Consider the following 25,973-nt stretch of genomic DNA (forward strand, 5'->3'; position numbering starts at 1 on the left):
TTTATCTTGTATTGAATTTGGAGGATTTTATCAACTTTTCCCACATTTATTTATTGAAATAGCATAGTTTTATGTATTCTCTCTAATTTGCAATTAAAATTGAAAACATACTTTTTAGGCACTTAATTTACCAAATTTAATTCACTTTAATTCCATTCGATACCTTGATATGTTTGTTTAGTGATTTCATGCTTAGAAGGCAAAGATTAGATTAAAGAAGTGAAGAAAAAACATGCAAAGTGGAGAATTCATGAAAAAATGCGGATTTAGAGTAATTCACAGTCACGCATACGCATGCCTTCCGCGTATGCGTGCATTGGGATTTTGTCAGGCCACGCATACGCGTGACATCCCGTGTATGCATGACACTTGGCACGTGACTCACTTAAAGAAAATGTGGCTGGCGATTTTCGGACTCCTTCAAGCCCAAATCTAACTCATTTCTGAAGTATTTGAGGCTAAATTCAAGAGAGGACAAGGGGAGAGCAATTAGGTTTAGAATAGAAACATATTTTAGGTTATATTCTAGAGAGAGAAACTCTCTCTTCTCTCTAGAATTTAGGCCTTTATTCTTAATTTTCTTTTAGATTTAGGTTTAAATACTTGTTTTAATTTAGTTTCCTTGTAATTTCTTGTTATTACACCTTGGTTCTCTTAGTTTTACATGTTATTTCCTTTATTTTGTCACTTTTATGTTTATGAAAAATTGTTGATTTTGATTTCCATTTAATGCAATTTGATGTTTTCATGTTAATTGATGTTTAATTGAGTTGTTATTATTGTTTTCTTACATTTGGTAGTTGTAGATTTTATTATCATTGCAATTTTACCATGCTTTCATTTTATTCCTTCCAAGTGTTTGATAAAATGCTTGATTTGGTTTTAGGTGACCTTGAATTCACTAATGTCCGAGTTGATTGATAATTTGGAGATCTTAATTGATCTCGTTTTCATTAACGAGTAAGACCTATGGATTGAGATTGATTAAAATCGGTTGACTTATCTCACCATTAGAGGTTGACTAATTGGGTTTGCTCCTATAATTGTCATATCGTGGTTAGTGATGCAAGGGTCTTTGATATCTGATATTAATTGGTGATTCGGAGTTGTTAGTTGTTCTTGTCATAAGACTGACTATGCCTATTTGACTTTCTCCCTATGTTGGAGATGATTAAATGGGATTAACTCTGGATAATCACCATATTCGTGGTTAATGACTTGAAAAGGAATTCTTGATTACCAATCCTTTCCCGGAGTGTCTTTTAGCATTTATATTATCTTAGTTGTTAGCTTTACTTTCTTACAGTTTATATTTCCCGTTCATCATTCAAAAATCCCAAAATTCTCATAACCGATAATATGAACACTTTTCTGCAATTCCTTTGAGAGATGACCCGAGTTTTAAATACTCTCAATTTTTATTGGTTTGACTTAAGTGACAAACAAATTAAACTTTGATTGAGGGTCATTTGTTGGTTCGGATCTATACTATCAACGAAATTCTATTAAGAAATTCCGAACCGATGATTTTCCTCCATCAGCCATTCAAACCTATAGTCTTAAATCCACTAAAATAGAATCAATAATTAGGCACTTTCAACAATTTAATAATCAGGAAACATAAAACACTTTCAGCCATTTAAACCTACAACCCTAAATCCACTAAACTAGAATCAATAATCAGGCACTTTCAGCAATTCAATAATCAGAAAATATGTAAGACTTAAAGTGATACTTATCCCGTGCCGCCATCATGCCAAATCGTCAACCGTATGATGGGAGGTGTTGGAGGGACATTAGTTGCCTCAGTTCCGTGAGAGGACTTTGGGGCCGCGGCTTCCATCACTGGAGGCGGCATCGCCGTGGCAGCGGGCTGCTGAGTGGTTGATGAGCGAAAAGTAGAGCTCACAGATACTGGTAAGTGCATCGGATCGTTCAAATAATACCATGGTAAATGGATATCATTCCCATGAGGATTAAGGATTAACGGATTGAGTACGTAAATATCGAATTAAACTACTAATTAAATCAATAAAACCTAAAATTGTTGAGTGCTGAAATCTTCAAAACTTGCTAGAAAAGTAAAAGATTGAAGAGACTTGAAAGCTAGTTTTTTTATTTGCTCGAGGTAGTACGTGTGATTGTTGGAGGAAAATATATATGATAGAGAAGTCAAAGGTTTTGTGGATGCTTAAGTCTTCAGAAGAATTAAACTTTGTTTTCTCTGTTCAAAGCAAGCAAGGATCGTTCACAACGATTCTTAATTAACCGATTTTCAATTCCTTGGCTCCTCGGTTTCTCCTTAATTAATCGAAAGCTAATGTCTTGGCTAGTCGATTAACCGAAGAGGTTAAGTGCAAAAAAATTATTCATTTCCACATAAGCTTCAAGATTAGTCCTCAAGTCGGATTATATGTTACCATGTCAACCCAAGTTGCTATACTTCCCAAGAGTTGAGATCGGCGCCACTGTTTAGCCCTATCCCTTAGGGAGAATATGAACAACCTCAACCTTATTGCTTCTTGAGAAATCCCATTGCTCTTGACCGTGTCACATATTTGCAAGAAACTGGATATGTGCACATTCGGATCTTCTTCCGGATTACCACTAAATTGATCTTGTTGTGCCAATTGGATGAGGGAAGGCTTCTACTAAAAATTGTTAGCCTCAATAGGAGGCCTCACTATGCTACATCCACAGCTATTAGTAGTGGGTATGGTGAAATTCCCAAGAGTTCTCCTTGCATTACTTTGTCTTTCAGACATCTTCTCCTCTTCTGTCTTGGCTCTTGCCTCCTTTCTTAATCAGAATAGTGTCAATTCAATTTCATGATCATATTGAAGAGATTCATCCGAATTTTTACTCCCTTTAACATCAGAATCATATTGAAGGGGTTCTTTTGAATTATTATTCCCTTGCATACACGAAGAAAAACAAATCAAAAGCACCAGTGGAAAGACAAAACAAAATATTGAATTGAAAGAGCAAAACCAAAAACAGAACACCAAAATTATTCAAATTACCATGTAAAATAAAACAAAACAAAACCAAATAAACCCTAATGACAAAAGAGAAGCAGATCATAAACAGAAACCTTATTATTGAAAGGAAAATTAAAGAGAAACACAAACCCTAATAACAAGAAAGAATTTAAACTAGAATGAAAAACAAAATAAATAGGACCTAATTTAGCAATTTAACCCAATGTATGATGTCAATTCTAATTAATCCCCAGCAACGGCGCCAAAAACTTGATAAAAGAAAACTAATTCTCACGGATGCCGGCAAGTGCATCGGATCATTCAAGTCATACCATGGTGATTGGATATCATTCCCACGAGGATTAAAAGATTGAGCAAGCAAATATCAAATTAAACTACTAATTAGATCAATTAAACCTGGAACTGAGAATTGTTGTGACTTGCTGGAAACTTGAAAGGCTTGAAACTTGAAGAATGAATGCTTTGGACAGTGAATGTTGAGTTTGGAGAAATCAACAGTGATGAATGTCTAGGGTTTCGGAAATATTCATGTACTAAGGAAAATCAAACCTTGTTATCCTAATTCTAAAGTTTGTAAATCTCTGTTCACGATGAATCTAAAGTAACCGATTTTCGATGTTTTGTCTTCTCGGTTTCTCTTTAATTAACTAACCTCAAATGTCTTGGTCAATTGATTAATCAAAGAGGTTAAGTTCAAAAATCCGATTTAGTTCCTCAATGAGAAAACACAATTTTCAAAAATTTTTCTAATCTGAATTATATGTCACGTATTCAAAACTAGCGTAATAAAAAATCATGTATTGTGTGCACACTTAGAAAATCCACTACGTCTAGTTGATTTAGAAAGTTATGTGAACGAGTTTTCAAGCATGATTTGAAAAACTATTCTGCCGAATTAGTTAACAAACTCAAAATGGGATTAGCACACCTGTCGATGCTACTAATCCTTTATTGATAAAGAACAAAATATCAATCATAAACAGATTAATGCAAAGCTTTAAAATAAAAGAAATTTTAGATTAATAAACCATCGAAATATGAGAAGAGCTCCTAACCCTTTGACAAAGGTTTAGTTACTCATGCTCGGTGCAAAAACAAAGATGAAAGTGTTACGGAGGGGGCTTCCATCTTGTGAATCTAATTCAGTTATTTATACCTTGGATTTCTAGTTCAAAATTCAAACATAATATTATCTTAATTAGAATGATTGGGATAATTCCTAATCAATTCAAATCTTTAAATTAAAAACAGAATCAAATTCAAAACTAATTAATTATAAAATCTCCTCTAATCTTTAATTTGAAATCATATCTTTGATAATGGACTTTGGAGTATGAGTACTGGACTAATCACCTTGATTAGGGCGTGACACGCTGGCACCAGCGTGTCACGCCCTCTTGAATCTTGATTAGGACGTGGCATGCCCTACTTGCACATGGCACGCCTTTTTTGGAATTGAGTCAGGGCGCGGCACGCCTGAACTTGATTTCCTCCAGGACTTGGTTTGGCTCCTTATGTGTGGCACCCCTCTTCTTTAATGTGACATGCCTTGTAGTGATGATCATAGGGCATGGCATGGCTTGCATAGCGTGAAACACCTCAATGTTAAAATTGGACTTGTGCGTACGCATGAAGCATGCATACACACAACATGGGTTTTGTTCCTTTAGGTCATGGCACGCCCTGCATAGTGTGGCACGCTTCCTTGAGTGTGGCAATCTTCAATTTTCTTGGTGGTCCTAGGGTGTGGCATGCCCTACATGGTGTGGTACGCCCCCTTTAAATTAGGGTACTTGTGCGTACGCACAAAGTATATGCATACACATGCGTTGAGAATTAAGGACTTGTGCGTACGCACAAATATGTGTGTATGCATGTATTGAGAATCACTCCCTGATTATGCGTGCGCTTCTCTGTGTGCATGCGCACACCTCTTGTTTCGTCAAGAACTTTATTTTGTTGCTCCTTTGATCATCCTTCCTTTCGATGCTTATTTTCCTTTCTTTTAATTAAAATCCCATCAAAACACTTAGCAAATATTTTAATAGCAAAAGATACTTAAAAGTGACAAGATTAGAAGATAAAACTATAATTCAACCTAAAAAAACAATGAATCAAAGACAGAAAAATAACCTCAAGATGCGTATACATCAAGGGGGTGCATTGGGGACTCTGGCTTAGACTCCGCGATGTTCAGAGGATACAGAGAGGATGGGTATTGGCCTCCGTTAGGGTGAAGCTCGGATAGTAGCATGTCATATGGCATGTCGGAGTTGAAATCTGGGATGGGCAAGGGATGAGAGAATGGGTGGTCCAGAAGGTAGTATGTACGAGTACGTGGTGTGCCCCCAAAACACCATGCTTCCTGTCGTGGGTTCCATGTATCGTCCAAATGCCGGGTATTCAAAGAATATCACACTAGCCTTTCCCCATCTGGGAACGGAAAAAATAAAGGGGTGAGAACCTAAGATTCCCAATAAGGTACTACACAGAAAACCTAAGGGGTCCACAGCCTAAGTCCAGTAATTCATGAAGTTAAGTTGGAAGTCACATGAACAAATACAAGCACAATTATATAGCAAAATAGAAAATATATGTACAAGTAAATCACAAACTCAAGGAAATGCAGCAACCAAGTACGATGCATGCTTGGTCCTACGCAGGTTATGAACACATGCGTTAGTCGACTACATGAAACCTAACGTTACTCAACCCTACGTTCAGATATGGTTATTCCACTATGTACAATCGCGCACAAGTGCCTGATAAGTTTCAATAAACCATGTACAGTTGCACAATTCTGAGTCTGTTTAGTATTTTTAGTTTTAATTAGAAATCTGGTCCCAAGGAGGCAATAATTCAAATAAGTTAAGAAAATAAATAGGAGTATAAATTTGTTAGCAAGATAATTATATTAAGATATTAGAAGTAAAGGATAGACCCAAAAAACTGTGTAAGTTCCACCAAATGTAAGTTCCACCAAGGTAATGTTGGGCAGACAACCTCACTAATTAAGTGCTCAGTGAGGGAGAGTCTTTGAACCAATAAAATATGGTATGGCACATGTTTTATTAGCTAGGCAGAGACCCCATCTAGAAAAAACGTACTAGTTGGGAGAAGAACACTTGGTCAAAATGGATGTACTGACCGGCTAAGTGTGAATATTCTGGGGAAGATCAGAATTGACTGTGAATATTCTGGGGAGGACCAAAATTAATTATTGGTAGTCCCGATGGACCCAGAGCAGATTGTCTGGTGAGAAGGGGTTAGGTTTGCTTCGACGAAACCAGAGTGGATTATCTGGTGAGAATGGAAAACGTGCAGGGTAAGGACGCCTACCGGGAAAGTCGTTTCTCTTCCAGGTGCATACCTTTGAGTTACATTATTGACTGAGTTGAGAAACTATATCTGATCGTAACCTCGGGTAACATCGGACTGCAGATAGATAACCGACGCATGAGCTCATAGTCTGCACTAGGAACAGACATGCATCATATTGTTTGCGCATTTGATTATGATTGTTTACTTCTTATTCTTCCTGTTGGTGCTATTTGCTTCTTGTATATTGCTTGTACCTTTACTGTGTTTGTGTTTTATATAATTGCGTGATATTAAGTAGAGGATAAGTGCAACTAGGAGTATTTGCTTCTTTGCAGACCTATGCCTCGATGGTAGAATGATTGTAGGATAGATGGTCTTTGTTCCTTAGATTCTACTTTCTTTCACTTTTGTAGCATTTTTGAGGTATAAGACTTAATATTTTTTTTGTTAGTCCAGGTACCAGTCTAGAGGTTTTCTACATGAACTAAGTATTTGGAAGTTGTGAGTTGTATATATGTCTATATGTGTATATATCTAAGTATATCGAGTTTGTATGAACTAACTTGAGAAGTATATATGTATGAAAATTTTTTCTGTAATCTCGTTGTTATTTGATTTTGCTGTTAGTTTAATATTTATTTTATATCGTATATCTCTGATGATGTTTTTTATTGTGGCTAATGGGTTTATTAAGAAAAATTAGATAATAAAAACAAGCTAACATACGCGATTCCATTAGTAAGAAAGACTCATATGTAGTAAATATTATCGAGTCTAGAGTTTTATAGGGTTATTGAGAAGTAACACCTGATGACTGAGAGTGATCCAGACCTGCCGAAAATTGGGTCGTAACAAAATGCACACTTTCTCTCTCTCTCTCTCTCTCTCTCTCTCTCAAAAACTCGGTTCTTTCTCTCTCAATTCTCACTAGATTTGTCAAAATTTTACTTTAGGTGGTTGCTTAAATAAAAGGCTGAAATAAACATGCAATTATGGTGGTAAAAGAGTACTAAAATCTGAGGCCAAGGTCTAGAGAGTAAGGAGAGAGGGGCGTGAATTCAAGGAGCTTGAGTCATGGCTTATTAAGTGATGTTTATCCACAGTTGACTACAATTAATTGCTCAAGATTAAAAACACTACCACAAGAGTAAAAGAGAGAGGAAATTTGGTCACTTTAGGGAGAGAGTGAACCATGTTACTTGAAAATGAAGAAAGAGAATTCGTAGTCTTTAGGAAGTATTTCCAGAAAATTAGGATGAGGTTTGCCTCAAACTAAATTTTATCACGTCGTAAATTAATAAACGACTGAGATTTATTTTTAAAAGAATAAATTAAGAATGAGTGGTTGAGATTAATCCTAAAATATGATTACCAAGGACACGATTACATTTATTATTGATTCCATGGTTTTTCGGAGAGTTGACTTTTTTTGACACGCACAAAACTGTCATTAAAAGAAAACTCCAAATCAAAAAATTTATAATAAAAAAAAGGGGATCAAAATAAATGTGAGTAGATCTCTCCTAGGTCAAATTTGACTAAAAGAATTTATTATTCTCGTAAAATCAAATTTGACTCATTTATTATCATATTTAATATTTATTTTTGTCTTTTTATTTATTTATTTTTTTATTTGAATCCGACTCACTAAATCATAAATCATGATGAACTGTAATTTTATATTCTACGAAATAAGTTACAAAATAGTCAAAAATTTCTGTTTACCAAAAATCGAGTCCTTACAATGTTAATGCATATAAGTATACGTATATAATTAGGATTTAAAGCTAATTGCGTGCTACTTCATTTCAACTTTATGTAATGTCTTTTAAAAGATAATTTCCATCTCATATTTTTTAAAGAAAAGTTCATAAGATAATAAATAAATGTTCTTATATTATGTAAATATTTTAGTGGTTCATATAATATTCTTTTTATGAGCGATATCATAATAACTTAAGTATATGATATTCTGTTAAAAAGATATTAATTTACTCTATTCATCATTTCAAAATATTTTGAGCACATTGAATTTATTACACCTCGCACATGTTGAAGAAAATTTAGTAAGGAAATGCCTTGGAGTCCTCTGCATTTCCCTCTCTCTCATCCTGATAAAACATAATAGTGTTTTTTACACCTACTATTCAACAAAAGATTCAAATATGTTGTTCCCATCATTGCTATATAATTAACAACCCTATCAATATAATTATCATTTCAACCATAATCTATATCTGTTTATTGCCAACTAACATTAATTAGTGTAGCATGCTGAAGAAATTGCTTCGCCAGATATAATGCAAGCACTTGAGTTTCAGCCTTAGCTTATATATACAACTAGACTAACTTTGGATCAAGTTATTTGATTATGCTTCAATTAACAATGATTAATAATATTGCACTTGAATTTCAACCTCCTTCGCTTGTCAATTATTGGAGTAATATATATGCTTCAACATATAATTAGTGCACTTGTATTTCAACCTTAGCTTGCAAATTGGATTCAGCTGATGATGGATTATTGTTATTATTATTAACAATAGTCATCATCTCAATCTCCTCAGCTTGATAAGTAGAATGCACACCATAGAGAACATAGAAGAGTGTGATGAAGCATGACCATATAGCAAACCTTTGAAAAGAGAGTAGCTTCAACGTTGTCATTAGGAAAACATTAAGGAATATGGACAGAGCGGGTGGCCAAGGCATAAATGGGACCAACCAATGAGGAGGATCTTGTTGAGTTAGGGTTATTACGACTTTATTACTATTATTGTGCATGACCACCACAAGTTGAAAAAATGCTGTGATGGTTATGAAGAGAGCACCAAAGAGGAGTAGGCCCCACCATTGTTGATTGAATTTCCATGATAAGGAGAAGCATAGTGAACTTAGGGAGAGGAGGAAAAGGAACAAGAGTGTGTAGAGAGGAGGGGCATTATGGGTATTTTGGGTGATGGAGTATCTACGGTAGATGAGAGCATTGGCTACAAGGTAGAACACCATAAGAGTGCCTATGCTCACCAACTCAATTATAATGTCAAGCTCCGTGAAAAGTGCAATTGATGCTGTGCATAGCCCTACAAATACAATCAACAGGAAATATTTGGGTTGGAATTAATTAGATATTATTGTAAGATAACAATCAAGTACAATTTTTTTCTTTTTGAAAAAAAAATATATATTGTGATATACGGTATACCTATAATGTGTGTCGATTTAGGTATGTGTGTTATTTTATGGAATAAGGATCTAATTTGAGAAATATATACATTATATTTAATATTAAATAATAAAAAAGATATGAATCAACATAATGCTTTCATGTACTAGAGTATTACCGGGTATTTGGTACCTGTCAAGTCACAGTTTTATGTATAGATGTATATACTGCATATGATATAAAAGTGAAAAGTCAACTAATTTATTGATTAAGGGTTGTATGCAAGTAACCTTCAAAATTTGAAGATATAGTAGCTAGGTTTGATTTTCATTATAACTATTTTCACATTATTTCTAGAGGCTTGCACGGATGTGGATGTGGTTCAATCGACCCGAATCAGTTTGTTCGCATATGAGTTATAAGTATATAGATCTGTGGAATAATATATATGAGTATAGAAAAATAAATTAAAAAGGAAATGAAAAACATGACGGTTACAAAAAGTAATCTACACTATAAATATATATAAATATAAATTAACCAAATTTTGATGACTTATGGAATACAATTTTTTTTTTTTTTTTGGGTGTCTTTGAAATACAAAGTTTAACATGATATGAAATTAAATAAACTTAATCGAGGAAGTGAAAAACGAAATTTTTTCACACGACGGTGAGAAAGGATTTATTATACATATAGGTGTAGACAGTAGTTTTATTATCTAGTATTCTGATGTTTGTGAATTTAGACGTGAACCTGTTCCACCTTAATAGGACTAGTGAAATTAGGTAGAAAAATTATTGTGAGATCTGAAAGCAAGTCATTATTCTACTTTGATTTAATTTATTAATCACCTCTATTTTAAAAGTCACTACTTTAATACTCTTGATCACTGTAATTCTTTTTTTTTTTCTCATGATATGTGCCCCGAATACGATAGCTTAATGAAAAATCTAATTGTAAACCTGAATTCTATTTAAAAGTCTGTCATTATTAGTAATTAATATATACATAAGACAAAATTTAAACTCTCGACAGATGAATGATATAACCACTCAACTAAAATAAGTTGATTTAAATACCATAAAACTAATTTAGAGCATCTAATAAATTAAGAGAGCGAAAGTATATCTCATCTAAGTATGAGGAGTGCTTCAACAATAAGTACTTATTTGAACTTATGGAGTTATTAATATGATTTGATCATATAATGTTTTGTGGTAACCGAGTTACTTTTTAAAATTTTTTAATTACTACTATTTGATTATTAGAATTTCAGGTAATATTCAAGAGTGTGAGGTTATAGGACAAAAAATTAAGTAAAAGTTGCTGCAGCAGCAGATTGATTAGTTTTATATGGTATAAGTAACTGTACAATTTTAATTTTTAAATAAAAATGAAAAATATTTATTTCTAATAATATAATTTTAAATTGCTTTCTAATGGTAATAATATAATAAAAAATAATAACAAATCATAACATATAATCTTTAGGTTTATGTGATTAAGTGATTCTCAACCTTATTTAAATAATTATTATATAAGAAGACTGATAAAAAATCAGATAAGATTTGGTTTGGTAAAATTTTTTGAAGGAGTGGCATAAATATTTTATTTTGTGTTTAGTAAATAAAAAAGTTTATATGTTTGTGCTTATAATTTTTAAAAATTAAAGATATTTTTGAAAATATTTAAAAAAAAACTTTTTAAAATTAGCTTATACTTATTAATAAAAAATCTAATATAATCTCATTTATTAATTAATATCCAAATTTAATTTTTATATTAATATTTATTATAATATTTTTAAATTTTAAAAATTATTTACTAAACGCATTTGTTGTTATTTATATTTATTAAAAATTATTTTTAATTTAATTTACTAAATATAAATACTACAACTTTTGAAAAATTATCTTTTAAAAATTAATTTTTATAAACAATTTTTAAAAATAAAAATTTTATAGCCTAATTATATTAACAAAAAGTTGCTCAACATATATATATATAGCCAAATAAAGCAAAATATAGATGGAATAATGAACGGAGTTCATAAAAATAATTAATTAAATAAAGCTTCAAAGCATAACTTCTTTTTTATTTTTTTTCAACAAAAGTAGCAACATTACATATATTTTTTAGTCATTTCCATGTGACTGTTGGTTACACGGAAGGGATATGTGTACTCTGTGTAGTAACAGTTAAAGAAACATTATTATATAGAAAAGGTGCATGAGAATGTCAAGTAGATGAGATATTTTTTTAGAAGAAATTAAAGATAGAGATTTAATTTGTTCAGATGGCCTAACATAACATAATAAAATATGTATATCTAATTAATTGAGTTTGAATAATTAGTTTTTTGTCTTAATAATTAATCTAGAAGACATATAAAATAATAGTATATATAAAATATAATTGGGTACTATTATTAATCATGAAACTTTAAAATACTGATAAATTTAACTATTTACAAAAGATAATTTTTATGTAATAAAATATCTTAATAATAATTTTATTCAAGTGTGAATTTGTTCATATTTAAAATTCTTATGAGTAAGAACGCCAGTTTTTTACTTTTTACATATAAATATAAAATTGATTTTATTTATTTATAGATAAATTTATTAACATTCTAAATTTTTATGAATCGAAATTGTAATTTATTTAAATACAATAATATAGTTTATTTTGCTTACCTAAAAATAGTGTGGCATTCAATGGGGTGCCAGTTGAAGGGTGCACTTTGGCTAACCAAGATGGCACCAACCTTGCCCTTCCTATGACACAAAGATATCTTGCTTGGCCTAACATGGCTACCAAGAGAGATGCCACAATCCCCAAACTTGCACCTGCCCCAACTATGTTGCTTGCCCAATTCCAACCAATTTTAAGGAAAGCAATTGAATATGATGCATTATCTGATATCTACCATATCAAATCATGCATACAAAAGAGCAATAATTAATATATAATGCGTATCTTCAATTTATCACTACAAAAAGCTTATATTACATACTGAAAGAAAATAAGTCGTTCTTATCTTTATTATATATTAAACTCACTGTTATACACATAGTAAATAGTTATGGTCCAAACCGTTAAATTTGAGTCTAATAATTAATAAAATAAGTGACGTGACATTAATAACATTACTAATTAAGTTATATTTTTTTGTATGTATTAGAAAAAAAAATAACTAAAATTTTTTTGTGATACTTTTTTTTTTAATTTTTTTTTTGTATAAAAGTCCAAATTTTAATAATCAATCATCAATGTTTTAAAATTAGAGAAAATTTTTTTATATTAGTGATAGTTAGTGGATTAATTTTACCTATTATATACAAAAATCGAATGCTATTAGCTCTTTAATATGCAAATTATTGTGTCAAATTTAATGATGAGACAATATTAAATCTACTGCTTAAAACTATATATTTTTGGAATTGAAATAAGATATTTAAAAGTTTTTAAGACTAAAATATAACGTTTAAAACATTAGAAACTAAATTAAGATTCAATCCAAACGTTTAAAATAATACTTTACTCTTTTATTTAGAAACTATGTATAATATATATCTAATCGTGTGAAAACTTATAAGTGGACTTAAAAGTAACGTTAAGGAATCAATTTTTTTAATTAATATTAGTTAATTTTTTAAAAATTATTTTATAATTTAAATCATAAATCTTTAATTTTAGTATTTAAAATTATAAATTTAAATATTAGAATTGACTAATTAAAAATCAATTTTCTATATTTTTTTATTGACTTAGTCTTCAAATTGTGGGAACCAAAACATGTGATGAAATAAGTTGTGAAGTTCAATTGAAGCTTGTAAGTTGTAAAGAAGCATATATATATAGAATTGATAAGCACATATAATATAATGTATATGGTGATAAATAATTAGAGTTTGACATATAGTTGTGACACTGATACTCACCTTATTGTAAGGAAGCATCATGCACAAAGAGAGGGCCATAAGGCAATAAAGCAAAGTGGTTATAAGAACTGAACCCACAATTCCAATGGGAAGATTCTTGTAAGGATGTTTGACCTCTTCTGCCATGGTTGAAGCTGAGTCATACCCAATGTAACTGAAGTATACTATTGCTGCTCCATCAAGAACACCCCTTACACCAAAAGGGGCTATCCCTTTTGGACTAACCAAGTTTTTTGTACTTCCAATATAATAACCAGCCACTATGATGAATCCAAAGAAAATCACATGGAAGATTGTCATGATTAGGTTCAATATGGAGCTTTCCTTAGTACTGCAAAAATAATTAATAACAAATAAACAAAAGAACCTGTCATTTTCAAACTCCACTAGCACCAATCAATTAATAATAATAAAAATAATAACAACAATAATAATAAAAGTAGTAGTAGTAGTAGTTTATCCTTTCAATCATTTATAAAACCAACACCAAAATGATACCAAACATAGTTTGTTTTGTAACAATAAGAAAACGTAGATTTCTGTTATATTAAAGGAAGAAACAAATTAACCTATGGCACAAGCAGAGAGTAAGAAGCAGTATTAGAGCCACTGCTGGGAAATCCAACATGTTGTAATTCTTTGGCATTCCATGAACTTCAACTCTCCACACATTTGGATCATTTTGTCCAAAAGCAAAGCTCAAATATTCTGTGAAGCTCCTTGCAACAGCAGCATTTGAAAACACATATTCCATTAGTATGTTTGCCCCAGCAAAATATCCCATGAATTCTCCTATATATCACAGATAATCAAAATTTTATTATTAATTAGAAAGAAAATATAGGTAAAATTCAGAAGGAGCTATAGTAGTGGAAGAGAATCAACATTATTATAGTAAAATTATATTAAAGATATAATCATTAATGTGTTTTCTCTTAGTTTAAACTTTTAGGAGCAGCAATTTCATGACATGATAACAGAATTTTCATGACCTAAAAATTTAGAATTCGATTATTAGTGACCCTAAAATAAAAAATTTTAATATAAGACAAAAAAAAACATATTCAAAAAATAACACAAATCCAGAAAGAGACACTTATACAAGAGAATATCATAAATATAATTATTTATGTGTCTCTTTCTATCGATTTTTAAATTTTTAAGAAAAATAGTTTCATCACAAATTACACAATAAAATATTTAATGAAATAGGCCACCGCATATAGTTTTAATAAATTGTGGCCTGGTTACGTTGCAATGTGAAAATTGACGGGAAAATGTTTACATAGTGATCACAACGGTCGATGCCATGTGGATATGGTCCCTTCCTCAACGACAATTTTATAGTTGTATCATTGAATTTGATGGTTGAAACAAGATAGAAATATAGAAATAACGAGACATATAAATATATTATACTAAAAACAGATATGGGATAAAATGTCTCAGACTAAGCTTTTAAAATTCAATCTTTTTCAGAGATAGAAAAACCAGATTTTCTATTATTTTATTGGGTTAAAGATATAACTATTCATCTGTTGTTCTAATATGTTAAAGATATAATGATTGAGGTTAAATAAGGAATGAAAGGAAGCTGACCAAAGGTTAGTCTTAAGTAACTGAAGGCTCCACCAGCAACTGGGACTTGAACAGCAAACTCAGTGTAACACAAAGAAGATAGAAGAGCTGAGATTCCAGCAATGATATATGATATGAATACTGAAGGACCTGAGTGGTGAAGTGCCACAGAACCTGTGGTGACAAAGACACCAACACCAAGCATTCCTCCAACACCAAGAGCAATAAGATCATACCAATTCAGCTTCCTCTTCATGTCTGCACCAGACCTCTGCCTCACTTGGTTCGATTCTTGCTCTGGTGTCCATGTTGCTAGCACCCTTTTTCTCAGCCTCTGAGGGGTTTGGGAAAGAGAGTAAAAGTAGTTTGATAACATTATTGTCATGTTGTTTATGTTAGACATCTTTTTATTATGATTAGTTTAGTTTCTATTTTGCTTCCATGAGTTGGTTGTTCATTTAAGGTTTTATATATAGCAAGTTTGGGAGGGGAAACTTAATATATTATTATATTGCTTTAATTATACTCGTATCATATTCTAAGAAATTGATTTCCTCATTTTCAAATTTGGTATTATCATTTTCTTTTTGTAATTTAGTAAATTATTCTCTATATATTATTCTATAAATATATATTCAAATAGGTTTTTAAAAAATTTTAGATAAGATATTTTACGTTCTCAAAAATTTTTTATTATGTTAAATTTCTTGAATTTTACAAAATAAGATAATAAAAGTCTTGATTTTAATTAGACTCGTTGTTTTTATTTAAATAAATAAGTTCTCAAAAATATGAAGAAGGACATATATATCTTATTTTTATAAAATTTAAGAATTTTAATGTAATAAAATTTTATTTAGAGACCAAAATATCTAACACAAAATTTCTTAAAAATATATTTAAGTATATATTCTTATTTTATTTTGTTGTGATAATGACTTATTATAAGAATACTTTAAAACTAATACATAAGAAGAGTGACATTATCATTAATTTTTATTTGTGTTCGGGTTAGCTATTGGATGTGTCGGGTCCTAACAGTTTAATTGACACGTGAGCTGATAGCCAGTAGGACAGGCATATATGATTTGTATTTGTGTATATTGTTTCGGTGTACATCTTGTATTTGGCTTATCTTGTTGAATAATTGTATCTATATGTTAATTGAGCTGATGGTTTTACATGTTATATCTACTAGTGGCTCAACAGGCACGATAGTGCCTGTTTAGCCGCTTTTCTATTATTGTGAAGAGATTAATTTTTATATATTTTTTTAAATTATAAATTTAATAAAATAATCTAAACATTAAGAATAAAAAAATTTAAAAAAAAAAATAAAAATTTTATAAGTTATTTAACTTTTAGAATGTATAAAATTTATAAATTTAAATTAAATAAGATATTAAACAAATTTATTATGTTATTATTATGTGTAACAACATAAAAATAAAAATTTAGAAACATTATTTACAATTAACTATTTAGAAACGTTATTAAGTTTATTTTTATTTTTAATAGTATTTAATTTAAAGCAAAGATAAAAAATTATATTGAAAACACTTCTTTATCTTCATTCATAGTTTCAATTGATAAAAAATATTTTTTTAATTTTATATTTAATTTTTCAAACAATCTTTAAGTGCATTATTCTTCCAAAATTATTAATTTATATTTGTATTATATCGCCTCACTATATCAAACACTATTCTTTCTCTTACTATATATTGTTCTCTATACATATACATGTTATTGTCTCATCGCCACTATTATATTACCTTGTTCTCCTTCCACATCCTCTTCATCCGATCGTTATTAATTATTACCAAGTATCATCATCGCAACTTTTACTCTTGTCTATCATTTTGATTTATAACTATCTATTGTGTTAACTTTTATGAGTTGTTGAAGTTTTGCTAAAAGAATTAAGACATAAAGCATTTAAAATTTTTTGAAATTATCAAAATTTGATGCCAGTAATCCTAAAACACAATATCAAAATATATTATTTTCAAATAAAATAATAAAAAATAATACATAATTGTAAAACTTTTGACTAATAATTATAAATTTAATTTGCAGTTTAATATAGTACCTTAGGATAGAAGACAACCATTGTTATCCACATTTGACTGCTATTTTATAAGTTTCAATTCATATTTATTTTATTGTGCACATCAATTAAACTATACTTTATTATTTTATTTTATATGTTTTGAAATAATGTCGTCGTATTATAAGGATGAGATTAATTTTCATAATCTAATACGAATCTTCTTATTATTTTGTTCGTGATTTGAATACTATCCATAAAGAAAAAGTATTGGAAACCAATACTAATTGTATACAATGTGTACAATGGATAAAAAAAATTATAATTAAAAATCAGATTATTAATTAATTATTTAATTTCAAATTTTAAATTTTGAAAGATTAGAATTAGTATTTAAACCCATTCACACTACATACGGTTATTTCTAATCTTACCGTAATCTCCAATACACGTTCAAAACTCACCGTCATCTTCTCCGGTCCTCACCTCGCGTCACTGAATTCCTCGCCGGCCATACCGACGCTGCCGCATCCTCCCACCGACACCATCCTCATCTTCGCCGGTCAGTCCGACGCGCCTCGCCTTCCGACGCTCAGCCTAACGTTGCTGCTGCTTTTTTGCGCGCCTCTGTTCCGGACCGGCTTCGCTTTCTCCCATTCCTTCAAACCTCTTCTCACCGATGATATCACCATGCTCTTCTTCTTCTTCAGATCCAAACATGGTTAGCTTCTTTCATATTTGAGCCCTATGCTTCACAACAGTGCCGCTTTCGTCATGCCTAGTCCTTCAAAACTATGTTTCACCACAATAGTTGTTTCTTCTGGTTATTCATCTTTTTCTTCTATTTTAATGATCAATTTAAGATCGTCATTTTAGTAGATATGCGGATGGTTATTTTAATTTTTATATAGATGATTATTTTAATTGGATTGGGTTTAGTTATATATAATTAAAATATGTTAGATGTTCAATTCATTAGGTATGCGGATGATTATTTTTATCCTTAAGTGGATGGTTATTTTTACTAAGGGTGAGTGGCGTGTGGCAAGTTAAGTAGGGACAGTGAAATGGGATGATTATTGATGAATGTGGGGTGGTCGCCGGTTGAAAAAGAAGAGAGTATTGAAGTGAAATGTTTTAGTAAATTAGGATTTCAGATGGTTAGTTTTTTAAAATAACTATCTGGATTTTTTAAAAATTTGAAAATTGAAATTGGAGAATTTGAAATTTGAAATTTGATGTGAAATAATTGAATGGGAGTTTTTGAATTTATTATTTATTTTTATTGGGCTAAATAACCAACCCATTGTACATATTGTCGAGATTTCTCATTGGCTCCCTAGCGGGATTCATCCATAAAAAATAATTAGTTAAAGTGAGACACTATATAAAGAGAGACAGAAAACTTTTAGATTTATCTTTTTGGTTTGCTTCTTAAACTTCACTTAATATACTCAAATTTAATAGTTTTGATGGTGGTGATTCTTTGTAATTAGTTAAAAAGTTTCAACTTTCTCTTTCTCTTTTTAACTCTCCATTTTGAACAAATTTAATTTGTTATTAAAAAACTAATTTTTAAGTTTAGAATATTTTTAACTTTCTATATATAATAAGTATCCTTTAAATTATCTAATGCATAAAAGGTTACAACTTCTCATGCATCTTGAAAGTTAAAAATTAAAGTTAAATTATATTAGTTTTTTTATTAAGTACAAAACTAAACATTAAGTGTAAATGATATTAGTTCTTTTATTAAGGTAGAGAAACTCCATGAAAAGATAATATTAACTATTAAATTCCATGTTCTTATATATGAGAACATGTACTATTTATTATATTATATATAATCTTTGTACCATATAACAAAAGGTGAAAATCTATAAAGCCAATATAAAGAGTTGATCACGACTTTAGTTTCTAATTTTTTGGGACTATATTTACCCTCTAACAAACCATTTCATAAAGCAAATTATAAAGACAAAATAGTCATAAAATTTATTTTGAAAAATCTAACAACTTCACATTAAAATAAAAACAGTTTTATTACTCTTATAACCATGATAACACATCTCCCAATAAAAAAAATACAGAGCGTCTGTAAATTGTTAATAAGTCAGATAATGGACTAAGGGAACATCAATGTCTTCACATTTTTTTACCATTTTCATGTTTTGTTTAATTTTATGTTAGTTTTAGTTTATATCCTTTGTTTTATCAATGTCTTTATATTATTCACCATCTTTATGTTTTATTTAATTTTATGTTAGTTTAAGTTTATATCCTTTTTTTCCTTAACTGTCCTGGTACTCTCACCAATAGTTTGATTTCACTCTAATTATTATGTTAAAGTTTTTTTTTTTTTAGAAAATCTACCAATTTTGTTCTTCATGCACACTTTTATGTGTTTCTCTTGTTATCGCCCTTCTCCTTTCTTCAACACGCTCAATTGCATCGCCTCCATCGTCTTTCATTGCCTTCATCGATTGCAGTTGTAAATTTTATTCGATTATTTCATGCATAACTTCCACTTACATTTTTTCTTCTCTTTAGTTTATTTATTTAATTTATATTTTCAATCATTCTTCTATCCTTTTAATTCATTCCTAACTTTTTACGTAAAAAATAATTCTGTCTTTTTCTTTTATCAATTTGATGTAAAAAAAACTTTTTTATTTTATCAATTTGATGTAAAAAAAATTTTTTTTTATCTTATATGTGTTCTTATATTTTCATATTATTTTTTTTAATTTTTTTATCTAACTAAACTATCTTTTATTTAACATGTCAAAAATTAAACTTAACTTCTTTTATAATGAGTAATTTTTAAATAATCTAATTTATAAAAAAATTACATCTTTTTACTTATTCTAAAAATAAAAAAATTAAAATTAATATTAGTACTTTTAAACTAATAGAATTAAAAAAAATACAAAAATAATATTTGAATAAAAATAAAAACACAAAATTTTAAATCTCAAAAAATAAAATAATTATAAGATAAAGAATTTAGTTAAACATAACTTTTGTAAAATACTTTGTGAATTGGCATAATTATAAAATGAACTTTGAAATGATGATGTGAGTACTACTGCTGTCCACACCACAAAAATAAAAGATGACACATAAATACACAATTTTTTTTTAAAAAAAATTCAATAAATATATACCCAATGCTCTTCATTAAGAATAGTTATTTAAGTTTAAATCTATTCTCTTAAATTGTTGATACCATTCAAACTAAATATACTTTAAATTTTTATGACAATTTGAATAACAAGCATAGAATTTCTCTTCCAATATTGAGAAGGTTTTGTATCCATGGTTAGAAAAATAAAATAAAATTTACATAACCCAAGAGATAGAAAAAGACAGAAAAAAATTATGTAATTATTGACATAATTGATACCTATGTATTAATTACAGTAAGAGATCTGACTTTGATAATTATACTTTGTAAATATGAGGCTAATAGGATTACCTGAAAGATAAAAGAGAATACTATATTTAGTAGAACGAAGAACAGGTAGGGGTGTTCAAAACCGATCCAATCCGAACAAAACCGATCAATCGAACCAAAAACCGAACAAACCAAAAACCGAAAAAACCGAAAAAAATAATTTTTTTTTTGCAATTTTTCTGCGGTTCGGTTTGGTTTTCGGTTCTGATAGAAAAAATCAAACCGAACCGAACCGAACCGATGTTATTAAAAATCCTACTATAAAAGCAGGCAAGCAGCTTCCCTCCCCAATTCTTTCTAAACCAGCCGCCCCTAGTAGAAACCCTAACTCCCTTGAGCGCTCTCTCAGTCTCTCCAACGCAGATCTCAACAGAACCTCCTCTTTCTTCTTCTCTTCCTCGACGCCACCAGACAGCACCATCGCGGTGGCGCGACCCTTTTCTCTTCCTCTCTCTTCCTCGTAGGCTCGTAGTGCTTCTCTTTCTCCCTCAGCCTCGACGGCTCCACACACCACCTCTTCATCATCTGTCTCCTCCACAAACCAACAGCCACTGTCATCTTCAACGAATCACAGCAGCACGCACCAGACGCAGTCGAACCCGCCGCCGCTCGTCGTCCATCTCTCGTTTGTCATCCATCTCTTGTTTGCCATTGATCTGTCCAGTTTCTCTGGTCATTGGTTCATCGTTGCCGCCGTCTCACCATCCTGCACCTCTGTCGTCCTCTGCAATGGAGCCTAAGTCTTTGGTTGTTTTTTTTTTTTCTGATTCTATTTTTATTAATTCTGGTTTAGTCTTCTTATTGATTTTAATTTGTAATGAACATTTAGTTGGCTTGTTCTTGATTCTATGGTTGAGTTGTTGATTCTGATTTAGTATTTTAATTTTGAAATTTTTGTTCTGTTTTGATTTAGAAAAATTCTGGTTTAAGGTTGATTCTTAACTTTTTAGTTTAGAGGAAGACTTTGGAAGAGCTAAGGTATAAAGCCAATGTGGGAACCATGAATTAGTTCAGCAGGCGATCGACAGTTGGTATGTGTATGAACATCACTCTAATAGACTATATTTATCGATCATTTCTAATATTATTGTGCCTTTCTTAACCGTGCCTCGAACATGATTATTTCTGCTGACTGTGAATGTAATAGACTATATTTATCGACCAATTTTGGAATTACATTCATCAATTGCTTATGGTGTTATGATGATCCATTTCATCTGCGTATTTCATTTTTTTGAACATAAAAAAAATCAAATTTGGATAGGATGTGTTGATGATGTGATGACGGTTTCTGTTTTGTTGTGTTCAGAGTAGTTAAAAATAGGGCTGACATTCATGAAGCTATTCACCATTATATGATTGATGAGAATCTCCTGAAATTGAACAAGGATGGCCTAAGATTGATGAGAAGGTGTAAATGATTCACCATTATATGATTCCGACCATTTATTTTCTACTTTTTTTATAACCTCTGTTGCATATAATCTATTTGAAACCATTTTATGTAATTCTTGGGTTTACTTGTGCTGCGGGCGGATATGTACAGCTTAGGTGAAAAAGGAAGAATTTGTGGAATTGGTGCACCACATGAACATCTTTACTGTTGTAACTCTAGTCGGTCTAATCTTCGTGGGCCGAGACTAGTTGATATATTCGCATCTCTCAGACGGTTAATCCACGATTTCGTTAGGGACTTCTCGAGACATCAGTTCAGCCGATCTCCGGGGAGATTAAGGTCTCCGTGGTATAGCCTAGATTCAAGAAGCAGCGTTCTCTTATCCAAAGGATTCTACCTTGTCTATGGAGTTTTGAGTAGGATCGCCAAGAGAATGGATTGCTATGTGCTTCATCCTCCATTGGATTGAATACCAAGGGCCCTGGCGTTCATTCTGTAGCAGAGGAGATCAAAGACCATTGGCGTGGCTTTGATCACTTACAGCCTGCCATAGAAGAAGATCATTCACAAGCAAAGAAGACGGTAGTGCCAAAGTTACTTCAGAAAGACAAAGCAACTCTGACTCTCAACTCTATTTCATTCATATAAATTCCTAATAGGTAACTTCTTAATAGCTAATTTACACCTCAAAAACATTTTGATTCTGCCTGACTAAGACCTGCAAGGCAACCACAAGCTTGCTTCAAGCCACAATCCTCGTGGGATCGACCCTGACTCGCTCAGGTATTACTTGGACGACCTAGTGCACTTGCTGGTACTGCTGCTATTGTACGAAATAGTGTGGGTTTTGCGTATATGCGCACCAAATTTTTGGCGCCGTTGACAGGGATTGTTGAGTTTGGACAAATTGCCGGAGTGTTTTGCTCCTTAGATCAGGTAAGTTTATTTTATTTTATTTTAATTGGGACTTTAATTTTTGTTTTCTTCTTCTTCTTCTAATTTTTTCGAAAATTTTAAAAGCTTTTTCAAAAATTTTCTTTTCTATGTTAAATCTATGTTCTTGGTTTGAGTCTTTGAGTCTTTTAATTTTAATTTTTCTTCTTTAATTTTCGAAAATTTCAAAAAAGATTTTTCAAAAATACGTTAAATTTCTAGCTCAATTGGCTAAAACCCAGACATATGCTCTTGGTTGAATTGTCTTTGAGCCAATTTTCCTTTCTAAAAATATTTCAAAAATAATTTTTCTTTGTTTAATCTTTTGTCAAGTCTTTAATTTTGGTGTTTTCTTGTTCAATTTCTTGCAATTTTTGAAAATTTGGTCTTGGTTTTCTAAAAATTTTAAGTTTAGTGTTCTTTTTATGTTCTTGTGTTCATTGGGTCTTTAAATTTTTGTTCTTCGTGTTCTTGTTCATCTTCAAAGTGTTCTTGAGTCTTGTATGTGTCTTGATCTTAAAATTTTTAAGTTTGGTGTCCTTTGTTGTTTCCCTCCAAATTTTCGAAAATAAAGGGGCTCTAGATCTAAAAATTTTAAGTCTTGTGTCTTTTTTGCGTTTTTGTCTTTCATAATAAATTCAAACATAAAAAAAATATATATATCTTTTCTAACTAATTTCTAATCTTAATTTTCGAATTTTTTAAATAAAAATTCAGATTTTAATTTTTAAAATTTTATCTTATCTTATCTTAGTTGTCAAGTTTTCAAAAATAAAATTTTTCAAAATTTAAAGATCATATCTTGTTCAAAAATCTAATCTTTTTCAAAATCTTATCGTATCTTTTTCAAAATTCAAAAATTTTATCTTATCTTTTTCAAATTTTAAATTTTAAAATTAAATCTTTTTCAAAATCAAATTTCAAAATCTTATCTTTTCTAAAATCAATTTCAAATCTTTTTAATTTCAAAATCTTATCTTTTTCTAATTTCAAATTTTAAATTCAAATCTTTTCTTATCTTATCTTTTATTTTTATTTTTATTTTTATCTTTTCTTAAATAATATCTTATCTTCTCTTTCATCTTTTTCAAAACCTCTTAACTAACTTTTTTCTCTCAAAATTTTCGAAAATATCTCTCCCTTTTCTCTCTCCTATTTTTCAAAACTTCCTAACTAACTCTCATCTACCTTAATTTTTGGAAAAATATCTCTTTCTTATTTCTCCTCTTTTTCAAAACCACCTAACTAACTCTACTCTACCTTAATTTTCGAAGATACTTCTCCTTCTTCTCTCTCTTCTTTTTCAAAATCACCTAACTAACTCCCTTCTCTCTCAATTTTCAAAAATTAATTCTCCCTCTCTCTCCTCTGTTTTCGAAAATTTAACAATTAAAATTTAAATCTTCTTAAATTAAATTAACTAATTCTTCAAAAATTAAATTAATTAATTAAATAAAAAAATATATTTTTAATTCACTTTTTCTATTTATACCTCTTCTCTTCTAATCTCTTTTCACTCAACTCTAATAGCTTTAGTTCAACTTCTTTATCTGCATTCTCTACCTTCTTCACATCTCACTTGGAGCTTCTTGCCAATTGGCATAGAGGCTCTCTTGTGATTTCCCTTCCATCTTCTTCCTACTCTATTTCTGACTTTAAGGAGGAGCTTCTTGCCTATTGGCATAAGTCTCTCTTCCTCTTTTTCTTTCTTCTTGTTTATGACCAGGAACAGGGATAAAGAACCCTTCTTGACTCCTAATCCTGAATCTGAGAAGACTCTGAGGAAGCGTTTGCAACTAGCTAAAGCACAACACTCCGGAGGAGACCTTTTAGAAAGTTTTGAACAAGAAACAGAGGACATGGCCGAACCACAAGAGGAGACCAGAGAGGTCCTTGGTGACTTCACCATGCCTACCTCTGACTTTTATGGCAAAAGCATTGCTGTACCTGCCATTGGAGCTAACAATTTTGAGCTTAAGCCTTAGTTAGTCTCTCTTCTGCAACAGAACTACAAATTCCATGGACTTTCATTGGAAGATCCACATCAGTTCTTAGCAAAATTTTTAGAGATCTGTGATACTGTGAAGACTAATGGAGTTAATTTGGACGTCTATAAGCTAATGCTTTTCCCATTTGTTTTAAGAGATAGAGCTAAGTTTTGGTTGGATGCCCAACCAAGAGAGAGTCTTGACTCTTGGAAAAAGCTTGTAAATGCTTTTCTTGCTAAGTTCTTTCCTCCTCAAAGGATGAGCAAGATCAGAGTGGAAGTTCAAACCTTCATACAAAAAGAAGGTGAATCCTTCTATGAAGCCTGGAAAAGATACAAGCAGTTGATCAGGAGATGACCTCCTGACATGCTCTCAGAGTGGTCCCTCATAGGTGTGTTCTATGATGGGTTGTCTGAGATATCCAAGATCTCTTTGGATAGCTCTGCAGGTGGATCTCTCCACTTAAAGAAAATGCCTGCAGAAACAAGAGAGCTCATTGAGATGGTTGTAAATAACCAATTCATGTACACCTCTGAGAGAAATCCTGTAAATCATGGAGCCTCTCAGAAGAAAGAAGTTCATGAAGTTGAGACTCTAAATACCATCTTGGCTCAGAATAAGATCTTGACCCAACAGGTCAACATGATTGACAATGAGAATTATTGTGTGGTTCAGAATCAATCAAAACAAGCATCAATTCATTGGTAGCATAGTCCAAACCAAGAGTATTTGGCTCCCGGGTTGTCTTCCCTAGGAGTTGCAATGAAGTGTAATGTCATTGGCTATGAAGGAGAGAGCATGGGGGATTGGGAATGAAAGCAAGAGAGCAAGAAATGTAAATGGCGAGAAAGTAAATGATCATGCAAGGAATTGAAAAGAAAGCAATTAAAGGACTCTTGGCAAGAAGTGGGTAATCTAGGTTTTCTATCCTAGTTGTGGACCACAAACATGGCAATTGTGTGGAATCAATCCAAATCAATCAATCCTCCTTGAGAATTAGTCAAAAGACGTAATTGATCTCAATCTATAAGTCCTAGTCAACTCACTAATTACTTAGTGAAAGACTAGCGTCAATGGAAACCAAATCAATTAACCATTCTCACACAATGCGAAATGGACATCCACAACTCAATTC

General features: G+C 31.0%; 1 protein-coding gene and 1 non-coding gene across 3 annotated transcripts; both read right to left on the minus strand.

Moving 5' to 3' along the window:
* Positions 1-8,296: 8,296 nt before the first annotated feature.
* On the minus strand, positions 8,297-15,457 carry LOC107617740 (cationic amino acid transporter 6, chloroplastic). 2 transcript variants are annotated; one of them, XM_016319587.3, is made up of 5 exons: positions 15,036-15,457; positions 14,006-14,228; positions 13,437-13,767; positions 12,189-12,417; positions 8,297-9,406 (listed from the first exon to the last, which is right to left on the minus strand). In XM_016319587.3, the coding sequence occupies exons 1-5, from the start codon at positions 15,415-15,417 to the stop codon at positions 8,790-8,792; spliced, it is 1,782 nt and encodes a 593-aa protein (XP_016175073.1). In that variant the 5' UTR covers positions 15,418-15,457; the 3' UTR covers positions 8,297-8,789. The 2 variants fall into 2 exon arrangements, with proteins under 2 accessions (XP_016175073.1, XP_088359390.1); XM_088503264.1 differs by having other exon boundaries at positions 8,504-9,406; positions 14,006-14,144.
* Positions 15,458-25,102: 9,645 nt separating this feature from the next.
* Positions 25,103-25,206, minus strand: LOC148576314 (small nucleolar RNA R71). Its single transcript, XR_015903411.1, has one exon. It is a non-coding gene; the product is annotated as a small nucleolar RNA R71 (small nucleolar RNA).
* Positions 25,207-25,973: the final 767 nt, after the last annotated feature.

The sequence above is a fragment of the Arachis ipaensis genome, chromosome B1, assembly GCF_059453495.1.
Source record: "Arachis ipaensis isolate K30076 ecotype BB chromosome B1, ASM5945349v1, whole genome shotgun sequence".
Taxonomy (NCBI): domain Eukaryota; kingdom Viridiplantae; phylum Streptophyta; class Magnoliopsida; order Fabales; family Fabaceae; genus Arachis; species Arachis ipaensis.

What these genes read in the sequence shown, in the direction of transcription:
- LOC107617740 (XM_016319587.3), bottom strand. Translation starts at nt 15,417, where the DNA reads ATGTCTAACATAAACAACATGACAATAATGTTATCAAACTACTTTTAC. An exon ending in TTACTTAAGACTAACCTTTG is followed by an intron (nt 14,229 to 15,035) that starts GTCAGCTTCCTT and finishes TGTGATATATAG; the next exon opens with GAGAATTCATGGGATATTTT. An exon ending in GAATGCCACACTATTTTTAG is followed by an intron (nt 9,407 to 12,188) that starts GTAAGCAAAATA and finishes TTGTATTTGTAG; the next exon opens with GGCTATGCACAGCATCAATT.